This window comes from Cucumis sativus, chromosome 3, assembly GCF_000004075.3.
Source record: "Cucumis sativus cultivar 9930 chromosome 3, Cucumber_9930_V3, whole genome shotgun sequence".
In the NCBI taxonomy this organism is placed as follows: domain Eukaryota; kingdom Viridiplantae; phylum Streptophyta; class Magnoliopsida; order Cucurbitales; family Cucurbitaceae; genus Cucumis; species Cucumis sativus.
This window is the reverse complement of record NC_026657.2, coordinates 20,252,981-20,268,737: the sequence shown is the minus strand read 5'-3', so window position 1 is coordinate 20,268,737 and position 15,757 is coordinate 20,252,981. Positions and strand designations below refer to the sequence as shown.

Below are 15,757 nucleotides of genomic sequence, written 5' to 3'. Positions count from 1 at the left end.
TTTGAAAAAGATATAAACAGAAAAATTGTTGTAAGATCAGTTAAGTGTAATGCAAGCATGAGCACAAGTGAATTCACCCCTTCTCCCAACAAACACAAAGCAACAATCAAGAGTTTTTACCAATTAAGACAAAAGAAAATTCCTCTCTCTCTTTTTTCAAATGAAGTTTTCATTCTTAACCTGCACAGACCAATATTATGGACAAAAGCTTCATAGTTCTCAACCTTTCTTGAGTTTAAAATGAAGAATGGCTAAAGGTTAATGGTTGAAATGGTAATCAAACACTTAATAGTTTTTTTTCTTCTTTTTCTCTCTCTTTTTGTTTCCCACTATTGAGACTCGAGTGTTCTATATATATAACTCTTTTTCTCTTTATCTCTCTCTCTTCTCTACCATCCACAGTTGCCAAGTTTCCTTCATCTCTGTCGACTTCTTGGTCGTCTTCTCAATTTGTTTCAGTATGAAACTGCTGCCTGCAAAGCTTACTGGTTGGACTTCGAGATGTGGAGAAGCGTAAAGCAGCAACCGATGAGGTCTCAAAGCAGAAAGATGAGAAGGATGCTCCTATAATTTAAAAGGCTTGAATTTTTGAGGGAGAGGATAGAAAAAGAATAAAAAAAAGTATGCCAACAGTTTGGTTTTCTTTGAAAAAGTCTTTCCCTTGCAAACCAGAGCCATCTGAAGTCTATGATCCAAAGAACAGGAAACAACTCAACACAATCACAACTAAGAAAGCATCCAGAAAGTCAGGTTGTTCTTCTGGAAGGTCTGGTTGTTCAAGGTCCATAGCAAATCTCAAAGATGTAATCCATGGAAGCAAGAGGCACATGGAAAAACCACCGATATGCAGCCCGAGATCGATCGGTAGCAGCGAGTTCCTCAACCCAATTGCTCATGAAGTCATACTAAGCAACTCCAAGTGTGAGCTCAAGATCACTGGTTTTGGAAGCTTCCACCAAGAGGATGTGGGAAGTGCTGGCTTTGGCGGGGGTGGGGGTGGGGGTGGGGGTGGGAATTCGCCATTTTTCGGTACACTAAGACCCGGAACTCCTGGTCCTGGGGAGCACTTTGTTAACAACTCCAATTCTCCTTTTAATAATACTTCCATGTCTGGTGCAAGAAAGGTTCCTTCTCTTTTATCATATAGAGATGGGTCTGCAGCTGGGAGTACTGCTAAATCTAAGGTGAGTGGGGAAGTTCATCCAAGCAAAAGATTCTCCCCGCTAACTGAATTGAACGGTAATACGTTTTCGACGGTTACTTGCCATAAATGTGGAGAGCAGTTCTGCAAATTGGAAGCTGCTGAGTCTCACCATCTCTCTAAGCATGCTGGTTAGATACCCATCCTTACCGATATTTAAGATATAAGCTAAGTTTATGGTTTTGGTTTTCTCTTCATGTTTTGTTATTCAATGATGCGAAACGGTAGATTTTAGACATTTGACTTTCTTCGTTAATCTTCATGAGTTTATCATCTTCACTAGGTTTGTTATATATTACTATGGTTAATGTTTTGTTGCTTCATCAAAATGGCTACTTTTTGTTTGAGTCGAGGCCTTCATGGAGTTCCTTCTTTCTTTTTGTCAGCAGCTGACTATGTTCTTTTTTTCATAGTTACCGAGCTTGTGGAAGGCGATTCATCAAGAAAAATTGTTGAAATAATATGTCGAACGAACTTGTTGAAATCGGAGAACAATGGCAACCGAATCGAACGAGTCTTCAAAGTTCATAATATGCAAAAGACATTAGCTGGATTTGAAGAATACAGGGAAATGGTGAAGATCAAGGCAAGCAAGCTTTCGAAGAAACACCCTCGATGCCTTGCCGATGGTAACGAGCTGCTGAGGTTTTATGGAACTACTTTAGCCTGCTCTCTTGGACTAAATGGCTCCTCTAGCCTCTGCATATCACAGAAATGCAGTGTCTGCAGAATCATAAGGAATGGTTTCTCAACCAAGAAGGATATAAAAGAAGAAGTAGGAGTTTTCACGACTTCGACAAGCGGAAAAGCTTTCGAAACCATTAAAACGACAGAAGAAAGCTCGGTAAAGAAAGCATTGATAATCTGCAGAGTGATTGCAGGGAGGGTACATAGGCCTCTGGAAAATATACAAGATATGGTTGGCCAATCAGGGTTTGATTCTTTAGCTGGCAAAGTGGGATTACATTCCAATATTGAAGAGCTTTATTTGCTTAATCCTAGAGCTTTGCTTCCTTGTTTTGTTGTAATCTGCAAACCATGAAAGATAGAGAGAAAAAGAAAGCTTGTTTTTCTCTTTGTATAACCATTCTTCTAAGGAACCTAACCCAAAGTTTGTGGTTCATCATTTGTTGTTGAGCTTGTAATGATTTTATTTCATTTGATTTTAATTCTTCTTTTGAATTGGTCTGTAGGGATTCTTGATTCATATATATATATATTGTTCAACGTTAAAATATACTATTAGCCTATATATTTTGGCTCTCATAATATCTTGACATAAAAGTTATCGAAATCTGACCATAAAATGCATGCATGAAACGCTGAGTTACAACATGCTATTGAACATTAGAGATTCAATCATTATATTCTTGAAGTACTTTTGATTTCAGGTTGCTTCTCAAATCATATAGTATTAAACCTCAACACCACAAAGGAGTGACTTTAAGAAATGCATCTATCTCCAATCTATATTCTTAAAAATCACTTTGAGGAAGGAAGGCTATAGAAAGTAATTTGGGTAAGCCTGAATGAAAGCACATCATTTACTTTTGCTGCAACAACATGACAGTACTGCTTTTAAAGCTCCATTGCTGCACATGGACCTCACAAATACAACATTTTGGGAGAAAAAAGAGGATAGAATTCTTGGACAGTAGGAATTAAATGAGAGTCTTAAATGTTGGAATGGGGTTGGTTTCAAAGTAGATGAACCCCCAATTCAAAATTTGAAACTTTTGGCCAATATTTTACTCTGACTCGTCGTGTGGGGAGACTTCCACTTGCCCTAGCGATGTCGATTTCATGCAGACGACGGGCGAATGCCCTATTTGAGTAAGAAATGATGACTTTTATTACATTTATAAACTAACTATCCGCTTTTTCTATTGTTGATCTAAATATCTTCTCGTTAACCCAAATTTCACATCAGTAGATTTGTGCAAGCTAAACAAACTAGCACTGCTTAACTCAAATCTCACATCAGTAGATTTATGCAAGCTAAACTAGACTTCCTGCGTTACAAAACTGAGGAGACAAAACTGAGGAGACAAGATTTTTCAACATATTTAAAGAAACAGCATATCCATTCCCTGAGTTTTAATTGTTCTGGACCCAATTTTCAGTCAAAATCTAGGTGTGGTGGGTTGCATTTGAAAAGTGTCTACCCAAGATTCTTTTACTCACCAACACCTACAATCAGTTTCACTGAGGAGGTTGTTCTTAACTGCTCCGAATATGACTGTCATATTATCGCCACGATTGGCGCTCGTTCTCTCTCTCTCCTCTCTCGAGCCAGCGAAGCCCACATTGATTATTAATGATGAATGTAGATTTTTGTGGACAAGAGTACTAAAGTAGATTGTTTATGAAAGATACTACCTACTGAACAGGAAAGTAACAAAAAGAAACAATATTTTGATACTTTCATTCACAAACTATCCAAGGAAAGTTCTCTTTCACAATTGTGAGTCATTACACTGAAGAAACTTTACAAAGCTCTCTACTCTGAGTAATGTACAAAATTTCAAGGTGATTTTAAAAAAAATGGAAGAATCAACTACATACACAAAATCAAAGAGAAAAGAATCACAAGACAAACAATCAAGAGAAAAACCCAAATGGGAAGGCTACGGTCTAAATTTCATGGGTATCAGAAGCACTGTCCATTGAATCCTTTCTAAAGTGCTCAGAGCGGTCAATATCAATGGAAACTTCATCTGTCGTGGCTGACAGAGATTTTCTATGATGCTTCTGCTCGAGCCTCAAGTTGATAATCCGTGAGATAACCTGTACAATGTCTCTCATGGTAGGCCGTTTACGAGGGCTACGATTGATACATCTATATGCAAGAGCTGCAACTTCGTTCAGCTCTTGTACATTAAAGTTTCCATCTAAATGGTCGTCCATAATTTCTTCCCACCCAACTTTTCCATCCGAAGTCATTGCTGCCTAAACATCTCAAAATGAAAAAATATGTAAGTTAAGATGCCATTTCTGCCATAACTTGCCTAAACGTCTTATAAAATGTTTCCATTCAAGAACAGAATCATGAAATAACACTTATTTCATCGAAAATAATGAAGCTGAGGAAACAGGGAACTTACAAGTTCAACATACTCCATAAGGCCTTGTTGTGGGGTTCTGCCCGCTATAAGCTCAAAAAGCAATACTCCAAAGCTATAAACGTCACTTTTCTTTGTGAATTTTCTAGTAGATATATATTCTGGATCTAGGTATCCGAAAGTTCCACGAATATTGGATACATGTTTGTCAACCATCTCTTCTCGAGAAAGCCCGAAATCGGCAACCTGCTTGATCAAGAATAAGCAGACAAGGCATCCGATGTTCTTAGAAGTGGTACTTAATTAGCACATTAAGAACAAATTATCAGTCTTCATAGTTAGCAAACCGTACCCTAGCTCTCATAGAATCATCCAACAAAATATTTGAAGACTTGATATCACGGTGTATTACTGGTGGAACTGCCTGCAGTAATATCATAGAAATAACATATGATTGATTTATAAAGTTACAAAAGCTCGTAAGTTCAGTGTCCATCAAGGTTGTATCATAACTTACACCATCATGGAGATATTCCAGTCCCCGTGCAACATCTAATGCCACACGAACCCTCAGATCCCAGCTCAATGATTCATTCTTCCCGCCTGCAAACCAAGCAGAGTATGTCACTTTCCAAGAAACAGATGAAGAACATGTACCAACATCTCAACCAAAAGTAGATGTTCCTTCAAGGAGATGCTGATGAGCCTATTAGGAGATATATTGAGAATATTAGTAAGATACTCGTAAGGGCACCTTGGTTATGAAAAAGAGAGTTGGGGATTTTGGAAGGGGTTCATTTCGTGGATTGCCCATTTATGAGACTTGGAGAGATATATAGTCCTCTCAGAAGGCTATTGCGATATTGTAATTGATATTGTAGTATGTTACTATCTGTATTTCTTTGTGTCTGAAGACCTAACGACCCCCTCATTGAAGAAATATGTTAAAACAATCAATGTTTAACTCATTTTCCATTAAAGTTAATTAATGTTTGAACTATATGTTCGACTTCTTACCATATAAGTGAGAAGCCAAGCTTCCTTTGCTCATATATACATATACAAGTATATGTTGGGATTTTTCGGCACAGTAACCAACCAAATTTACAAGGTTTCTATGATGCAACCTTCCCAGTAGCATAACCTGATAAACAGAAGAAGGTTAAATGGATGAATTGTAAATGAAAAACACGAAGCTGTTATGAATCAATCAGCAAAGAATGGGTGCTTTTTTAAGGTTAAAGATGTATCAAAGCTGGCATTACAACAGTGCAGCTTTATTAAATTCTGTCAAATCGTAAACCAAGATGAAGGTTTTAAACGGGATTTTGTTAAGACTTGTTTACTCTTTCTGAGTCATGTCCATGATTCCGTTTGCTCTGTTCTTACAGGCCCAATAACTTAGAAATTTCAATCTCTTTTAAACTATTTCAGAATATGTAGTTTCACGACTACAGCATTGGAAGAAGATATATCACATGAATGAAATCAGAATAAATAAGCTGGTTGACTCGATAGTATTAGTCAATAAGATTTGATTAAAATTAGAATAGTGGTCACCTCTGTTTGGAACTCTTTCTCCCCTTGTTTGGAATCAGTTGCAAGCACCTTAACCGCAACTGTTTCACCACTCGACATTTGAGCTCTATAAACGGGTCCGAACGCTCCTTGTCCTATTACAGTTGTGAAATTGGATGTGGCTTTTTGCAGATCCCTGCCATATCCAACAATGATAAAACTCTAAGGTCTTAAGAGGCTAGCAGTTTTCAAGATACCTCCAGCAATAACATCAAATTCAGACACACATCTAGATGAACTATCAAGCCACTCTTTATCGTAAGCAATTCACAAGATCGTAAAAGATCATTAACCAAAGCTGTCACAGCAAAGTTCTAAAGAACACACCTGTAAGAATACTCGAGTATCCCAGAAGCTGCAACCACATTACTTTTCCTGAATCCATCAAGCCAATGGGACATGCCATTGTGGCCAGATTTAACAGGTGATTCTGGAGCTAAAGTTGAGTCTGATAGAATAGTGCAAGAATCAGCACCATTGATCCTGATAGGAATCGTCGTTGCCCTCCGAGAACTGCTGTTTCCTATCTGGGAGCGTCGGCGTTGGTACCTAAAGCACAAGAGAGCCGAAATTGCCAAAAGAACACCAATCACAACTCCAATTGAAATACCAATTATCAGCCCAGATGACTCCCCTTTCATCTCCTCCTTTTTGCTTCCCAATTGTCAATCCAATAGGCTTAATCCATTACAATCCTGCAAGAAGAAGACTCATAAGTTACACTAGACAACATACACATATTAAAAAAGAGAAAAATCACTGTAGAGAAAGCAACATTTTCAGGAAAGAAGAAAAAGTATTGTTCACTTCTTCTCCAAAGCATCACTGAACCTATCAACATGAATTATCATAAAATCATTCAGATTTCACAATATCTTCCCTCTAATTCATCAAACACTTGATCTGGATCTCATTCCTATGAAATTCTCAACTACAACAATGACCATCTGACTCTCAAATCCTTCATTTTGTAAAACGCAGCACAGAAAAAATGCAGAAAAACAAAGCTCAGACAAATGGGTCAGAGTTTATAAGCCAAATCTGTCATGTCCAACCGTTCTACACCACCAAGCTTCGAGCAGAAAGCAAAAAAGACCATTAAAAACCAAGACAAACAAAGCCCAGATACCAGATCAACAGTAAAACGAAGAAGAAACGAGTGATTTCCTTCTCCATTACAGAAAGTACAAAGTGGGTACAACAGAGTGGAGATTACAAGTGAGAAAATAATACCTGGGAAGGGAAGTGATTTCAAAGAAATGGGAAATTGAGAGAGATGGGGGTGGAGGCGTTGTAATGAAGCAAAAGAAGGAGGAAGATAGGGAATGGAGCGAGATTCGAAGAATGCAAGTCAGAGAAAGGAATCAGAGGTAGAGAGGAGAAAAGAGATGAAAATGGTTTTGAAGTAATTCCAGAGTCGAAATACGATCTGTGTTGTACAACTTTTTTGTTCTTTGAACTCGGGGAGTTGCAGTTGGATTAGATTAGAACAAGTAGAGAAAAGAGAAAGATATGATAAAAAATTGAGGTTTCTTTTAATTGAAAATTTGTTTTATTCTTACAATTGTTAGGAAGGAAATGAAATGAAGAAAGAACTCAACTCGTGCAAGGAATGAAGTGTTTTGGGTTTTGAGTTTTTGAGTAATTTATTATTTTGTTAACAATTATGCCCTCGACCACTGCACAACCTTCAATGCTTTTGACTTTTCTTAATCTTTTTTAAATCTATCAATTTTGTCTAAAATAAATGTTTTAACTTTTCCTAAATCTTCATCGTATGTCATCGTGTAAAAATTATACATGATCATGTAGAAAATGATAAACGATTTAGTAGTTCATTTTAACGATGAGAAAAATGTTTTACAATAATTTAAATCATATCAAAGTGATATTTAAGCGATCTTCGTATTTTAAAAGATGAGCATGAAGAAAAGAAAATGAAAGAGAGAAAAAGATCAAGAAGAAAGAAAATCTTGAAGAGGAGTGAAGAAATCTAGAAGAGAAGATAATAAATCACAAACAAAAAGAGAGAAAAAAAGTAAATTTATAATTTATAAAAAAATCCTACTAACTTCGTGGGTTTTTGAATTTTGTTTGATGAAACGTAAATATTTTTATGTTTTGTTATATTTATGAAAACTAATTTCAACTTGTTTCCACACATTACAATAAAACTCCATTTTTTTACGGTTTATTTTATAATTTTATTAATTTTCTATCTATCCTAATTACAATTATAGCTTTTTTTTTAAGCAATCCGTACATTTATTTTTCTACCTACTACTGTTATGTGTGTTAATTTTTCTGTTGTCCATAAATATTTATGTTTGAAATATAATATTTCTTTTTATTCAACATTTAACCTTGTACATCTATGTATATATATTCATGAAATAGTTGTAAATTTAGCAATTAGATTCAAAATAATTAAGTATATAGCAACATTTTAAAAAAATTGCAAATATAGCAAAATTTGTCTAATACTATCGAAGATATAAGTCTATCACCGATAGACCATGTTGCAAATACTGATATATCATTGATAGATCATACGAAATTTATCAACGATACAAGTCTATCAGCTGTGATAGTTTTGCTATATTTGCAATTTTTAAAATTTTTTGCTATATTCTTAATTATTATTGTTGAAATGGTTATCAATTCTAATTTTCTTATATTTATCGGTTTATTTCTATTTAACAAAACTTCAATTCATTTATAATCTGTTGTTGTTTGAATTGTAAAACTTAAAAAAGTTTTTAAAGTTACTTGACCTTTAAGTCTTCTGCATCTTCTACTTTTTAATATTTTTCCTATAAAATCACACATTTAAACTATGATGTTGTTAAAATTATTGAATAATGAAAAAAAAAAACATTTACTTTGAGTGGCTAATTAAATTTTATCTTTAGTCTTCGTTTAGTTTCTAGGTTTCTAAAAATTACAATTTTATTTTGAGTCAACAGTTTACTTTCATTTAGTCCCTAAAATTATTACATTTCTTTGCCGTTGAGTTTTAAAATATTACTTTTATCTTTGAGAAACGAATGCTTGCTTTTGGTTATCGATGCTTTTATTTAATTAATTAATTTTAAAAATCATATGAAAACTGTTCTCGAAACACAAGTATACAAACGTATTTAGATGAAATATGAAGTGTTGTGGTGATGCATTTATTACGTACTTGGTTGAATTATTATTTTGTTAGATATAACAGAAGTAAGAAATTGATTGATATTTTGACTAGACCACATATTTTAGTACAATATTTTAGAAAAAAATACACAATTTTTCATAAAAATCATTTAAAAACATTAGTACATAAAAGTCCTCTTGAAAAACTTATTACAAGATGATGACTACGGCTTTAGCAGGTGAAGTTAAATAAACCTAACTTGTAAACTAAAACACCTTTTCTTTCCACTATTTTTTTTTTATAATATGTGTGAGAAATCAAACTAAGATCAATCTAATTTGAAGGTTAACAGTATAAACACTATATTAGTTATTAATTTATATCCATTAAACTTTTCATTCAACTGAAACATATATAATTTTTATACTCGTGGAGTTGGTAACATATATGTATATATATATTAATGTGTAGAAGAGAAAATAGAAGCCACCAAGTAATAAGGTGGTAGGGAAAGTGAAGTGGTTGTTGATTTTGGGAGTTAATTAGTTTTGAAATTTTGAGAGATGATGAAATCCACTTTGCAACTGTCCACCAAACTCACCTAATCTCATATACATATAAACCAATTGGAGGGAAAGACCTAATTTCTTTTAAACATCAAAAGTGAGATAATTAAAACACAACCATTTCTCCTAACTAATTAAAAGCATTGCAACAAATATGATGCAAACCATACTTCCAAATCCCTTCCAATTTCAAAAAATTATTTCAGTATTTTGATTTTAGAAAACGAGATTTATGTATTCAATTAATTTTTAAATAATCAAATTTATGTTTCATATCAAATGATTTTCATATATCTAGAATTGATTTTCGGTCATCATGTTTGTTTATAAAAGTTAATTTAGAGTTGCCTAATTAGTAAGTGTATTAAATAATTGTGGTAAAATATCTATTGGGGTGCTTACAAAAATAGCATAAAAAAAATTATGATAATAGTTTCTAAATTATAAAAGTAGTAAATTTAAAAGTCTATAACTCTTCAATAGTTTTCTGATAGTCATTTGATATCACTAATTGTTTATCATATTTTTCATATTCGTAATATGCAAAACAAAAAAAAAAAAATGTCATAAGTTGGCTTTTTCTAAATGTTTTTTTTTGTTGTAATTTTTCATTTCTGTTTATTCTATTATTAAATTATTATATACATGATTGATTATGTATATATATAGATATTGAAAAAAAATTCTTAACATATATATTATTATTTTTATTAACAATGTAATGTTCCAATATTTAAAATTAAAAAAAATTATAAATGATTGACCAACAATATTTTACGCAAATAATTGAATTTAAAAACCATTTTAAGAGTGATTGACCCATATTCCCTAACAAAAATCACTTTATCACCTAATTTCTCTAGAATCAATATGATACGATTTTATATTTTTCTAAAATCAATTTTAGTTCAAACACACCTTACATGCATGTAAGGTGATTTTTTCTCAACAAAAAAAGTATTGTTGGGATATTTTTTAGTTTGAAATTTTTTAAAATAATGTTTAAATCTTATATTATTTAAAATATATCATATAAATATATGTAAAATAAAAGATTAATATGGTTAAGGATATTTTGAAAATAGAAGTATAATTTATTAGTGGAAGGATTAATTATATAAGTATTAAAATTTGAGATGAGTTTTATATATCTTACACAAAATTTAACAATATATATAAATTTGTTGGTTGATTTATTTATAATTAAAAATTTGAATGCATAACTATAAGTGTACTTTATATTTCAAAATTTCATAAAAAGTTATGCTTTGGAAAAGTTAATGCACAGGTTGTTTTAAAGAAACAAAAGCTTGGATGGAAGTAAAATAATTAATGGTGACAATTAGAAATTGTTTAGTTGTTATGTATATAAAGAAAATGAGGAAGTATTACACTTATCCAACTCCACCAAATAATTAATTTTTATCAAAACACAATGTGGGATGATTCTAGTTTTTGTTAGGATAGAGGTAATTTGATCCTACTCCAACAAAAAGTTCCATTCCTTTTACCAATTCTGTTGGTTTTTTAGTCCAAATATGATTTAGTTGATTTTATCCTACTCTATTTAAGTTTTTTTTTATTTAATATATAAAAATTATCGTTTAAAAAAAAATGATGATAATAATAATTAAAATAAACACAATAATTTAAAGAAGGTAGGAAGGTAGAGTAGTAAGAATAATGAAGAAATATTAGGGAGTTGAATTAATTAAGTTAGGAATAATTGGAAAATAATATAGAAATGAATAAAGAGTTAGATGTGAAGCATTTTGTAGGTTAGGTTTAAATTTAATTTGTTTCCATAATTTAAAGTGAGAGAAGGAAGTTGAAGGGTGAAGGACCCTTAAGTTAAGTCTTAGGGCGGTGGTCCCTTCATGGAGGCCACGTTCCGTTCTATATTATTCATAAATACTAAACACACACCAATGTTGGGATTTTCATTTCAAATAATTCTTCATATCATTTTCTTTCTAAATTTAACTAATAATTGGAAAATATAGAAATTAGTACAATTGGATAAATTAGGGTCAACTAATAATGTCATACAATACACAATTTTTTAAAACAAAAAATATTTTAATTTAAAATATATTTTACCACTTCAAAATAATAAAGATATATAACATAATTTTTTATAAATTGTAATAATAATATACTCTAATGTGATGGCGATGCGAGCGATCTACGTCCTCGTTCATTTAATCTTAATATATAAATAGATTTAGTGTCGTCACCAACTATATTAAAATGTGATTAACCATCCAAAAATAAAAAATAAAAATTATTTGCCTCAATTCACATCTAAAAAAACATGAGTGGATAATTATAGATGACGTAAGAGTCATTAAACAATGGAATTTTATTTTTTATTTCAAAGAACGATTTTTTATTAACTCAACGATATTAAAATGTGAGAATTTAATATTTTGATCTCATCGTTAATGAAAAATTTTAGGGATCTAAATCAATAATAAATTTTCTAGAAGAAAAATCAAGTGGATATTTTAAAGATAATTTATCGATTAATTTTCAAATAGAGAATTTTTTTGTATTTATAAAATGTGAATTGTAAAATCCATAAAGAAACATTATTCTTTTCATATACATATAAAATTAGTAAAAGAAAAAAAAACAAATGAATTTTTGTTATACATTTTGTCCTTATGAGAAATGGATAAAATAAATAATATAATATAATAATAACAAAAAATTAACATCCTAAACTAAACATTTTTAGAGAAAAACAAAGAATTCAAAAATTATTTTTTTGACATAAACTACAGATAAAACATGGGAATTAAAATTCAAGTTATATGAAATATTGATAAATATAAATATGATACATTATGTTTAATATCCACTAAAAATAGAAAAATTAGCAAAAACAGTGTTAGGTGAAATATGTGAAATACATGTGTGATGATGACCGATTAAGTCTAATCAATTAATTAATATCACATGACCACTTAATATTCAATTCAACAAACTCTGTCATTCAACAAATTAACATCACAACCAATTAATCAAATTCTAACACACTCTCATTCACACAACAAAATTAATAAATAGCAAACAACAAATTTAACAAAAATAAACAAAAGTAAAGTATCTAATCTTGAAAAATTATATATCTTTAATCCTAAAAAATATAAAAATTATGATGAAGAACAGGATGTTTAGTTTGTTAGAATTATATTACAGATTATATATGATTTAGCATGGTATTAAATTCTATTAACATATCAACATCCTTTATTAATATTTACATTTTAATTGATGTGTTATATCAGAATAGAGGTAAATCAATATTTCTATTATTTTGTATATAAATTCAATTTAAATACTAAACATTTATATAACTTGTTTGAAGGACGCAAAATATTTGTTCATTAATATATACAATTTTTGTTTAAAAAACCTTTTCCATAAATACCAGTCTTTCCATTCTTTTTGTTTTTGTTAAATTTATATTTTAAAATTGAAGTTTCAATTTTAACACATTTATAAGTTTACGGATACAATTATATATTATTATTAATTTTTGAAAATTATTTAATTTATAATAATGAATTCAAATCATATTATATATATATATATATAATTCTCATTAGTCATATCAACACATAAGAAGTCATGTATTTTATTTTTGAGAATAAATGAGTCATGGCTTCTTACAATCATTATAAAGATGACGTTTTCTTTGCACAAATCTAAAGATGACGTTTAATGTTTTGAAGTCTTTATTATTTAAATGCATATAATCTCAACTTAATTATATCAATCTTCTAACCAATAGAATATATTTTAAATTTGATTTCAAAAAATAATTAGAATGTCGAACAATAATTTGCACTTTTTTCTATGTCTAATGGTCAAATAATTCGAAATTTGTTTTATGTTTTGATATTTACAATTATTTTCTAACTTTTTAATATAAATTATATTCATACATAAATTAACAATAGTTTAGTGTGAACTAGCTACCATTAGTTTTATGATTTTTAAATCTATAGTATGAGACCACATTTTTAAAAATTCTTTAAAGAATCTAATTTCTCAATATGTATAAATACATGAAATACAGTTCTATTTCCATTAAATATCTTATTTACATTTTTTTTTGTTTGTTTTCAAATTGTTTGCTAAACATGTTATAAACTTATCTACTTAATTGTTTAATGCCAGTTCCACACAATCTCAACCATTCAATTTCGATCGTTGAAAATTAAGAATAATAGAAAAGTCAAATATCATTTAAACTGATGTATATTTTTAATTAATATGGTTACCATAATTATTTTTAGTATAAAGTAAATGTTGGTGGTTTAAATTTGGAAGCTCTTGTTCTCAGGTATAAAATATGTGTCAATTGAGTTGACCTCTGATTCGCATAACCATAAATTTCATTCAATAAAACGCAATATAAATTTAATAATAAATATGCTAATTGATAAATAAAAATGCTACATAGCACTACGTGATTCGTTGAAACTCACCAATGGACATAAACAATCATGTCGTTGAAACTCACCAATGGACATAAATAATCATGTCGGTCTAGAAGTGTTCACTAGAGTAAGTCCAATCATACAAACATTAGGTGATATGTCATTAAGTTAGAGTAAGTGTTTCATATAATAAAGTCTTCCGCTAAATTAACTAAGTCTATGGCGCATGTCGTTAAAGAAGTAAAATAATGGTGAGAGAATTCACTTACTAGGCGTCTAGCGTTTTATCTAGCGGTGAGATAGACGTTGAGAGTTTAGGTAGGATTAGGGGGCCTCGTGAGGGGGTGTGACAGTTTGTAGTAGGACCCTATTGTTTTCTATCACTGATAGACAACGATATATCTCTATCACTCTCAACCAATGATTGATATAACTATATTCATATCTTCCCGTTAGCTTTATTCTTGATGCACCCCTAATAGAGTTTATTCAACATATATACATGAACCCTAATAAAATATATCATAGCAGATGAACTAACTACATCCTTCAAAATTTTAGATAACATGATTAGTATGAATTCAAGAACATGTAAAATCAACATTTACTTGTCACTAGAATTTACATCTTTGCTTTTTAAATAACAGAACTTACAAGTCTAAAAGAAAGTTTCAAAATGTAACATTCACAAGATATGAAGTTTATTTCATGATTTAGTATTCTAAAAGCAAGTTGGAAGATCAAGGTTGGAAATGATGAATTTGAGATGAATAAGTGAATCCTAAGTTGAAGGTTGGAGTCACTGCCTATTGATGATGTTATTGCTGTTGTTTTGAAGTCTTTCCATGTTTTCTTCGTTTCACAGGGGCTTTTGTCATTGTCTTTGCTGTTTGTTTTCTTTCTCTCTTTGCCCTCTCATTTACAACTTTGTAATCATCCACTCATAATTTTGGTTTAAACTTTTTGTGTTTCTCTCTCCCCATCTTCCTTTAGAAACCCAAAATAATGGTAATGAAGAAGAATATTAATATTACAAATTGATTTATGAAAAATTGTTTTTCTCATTCTCAGTAAATAACTCATGTTCTACCTACTCAAAACCTGTATTAAAATAACATGTGAACCAGCACATTTAGAATATATATATATAGAACACTCTCACTACCAATATATGACAAAAAAAACTTTTCTTATGTGTATTGAAAACTTTCTATCGAAGACATACACTATACATTATTCTTCATTGATATACATTGTCTATCAATGATATATAGTGATGAAACACTATCTCTTTTCATCAATGATAGACAATGACAATGATTTAAATTTATATTTGAGCTAACAAATAATGAAAAGAAATACGATATGAATAGATTTTGGTAATGAAAATAAAATTTACACTTTCAATTAATGCCAAATAGAAGGGATGAAATCGACACTAAATTTTCAAGATTCACACCTTAGCTTGGGCTTTTTCGATATTTCACACACCATTTTAGCTATTAATGTAAATAGTTTATCTAACTCTTCCATTTTTAAAAATCTTCCTTTATTATAGTAACAGTAGCACTAACACATCTTTTAAAGCTCCCAATCCCGCTAATCCTCTTCAAATTATGATCATACAAAAATTTCAAACCACTTCTCAAATTTTACTATTTCTATCCTTCTTTTTAGTTATAATTTAAGCATACGGAAAAGTAATTCTCTAACAAATATAAAACAAAATCCACATCAAAATTTAAGAATTTAAATTGATATAA

At 30.5% G+C, this 15,757-nt stretch overlaps 2 protein-coding genes across 2 annotated transcripts; one reads left to right on the top strand and one right to left on the bottom strand.

Annotated features, from left to right (window-relative positions):
* The first annotated feature begins 90 nt into the window (after positions 1-90).
* LOC101213316 lies at positions 91-2,393 on the top strand. Its single transcript, XM_011653157.2, has 3 exons — positions 91-273; positions 403-1,332; positions 1,615-2,393. Exons 2-3 carry the CDS (start codon positions 624-626, stop codon positions 2,241-2,243), a joined length of 1,338 nt encoding a protein of 445 aa, XP_011651459.2. The 5' UTR covers positions 91-273; positions 403-623; the 3' UTR covers positions 2,244-2,393.
* Positions 2,394-3,596: 1,203 nt separating this feature from the next.
* LOC101216360 (calcium/calmodulin-regulated receptor-like kinase 1) lies at positions 3,597-7,478 on the bottom strand. Its single transcript, XM_004151918.3, has 8 exons — positions 7,075-7,478; positions 6,169-6,536; positions 5,824-5,977; positions 5,281-5,407; positions 4,781-4,866; positions 4,616-4,687; positions 4,306-4,509; positions 3,597-4,150 (listed from the first exon to the last, which is right to left on the bottom strand). The coding sequence occupies exons 2-8, from the start codon at positions 6,480-6,482 to the stop codon at positions 3,836-3,838; spliced, it is 1,272 nt and encodes a 423-aa protein (XP_004151966.2). The 5' UTR covers positions 6,483-6,536; positions 7,075-7,478; the 3' UTR covers positions 3,597-3,835.
* Between the last annotated feature and the right edge of the window lie 8,279 nt (positions 7,479-15,757).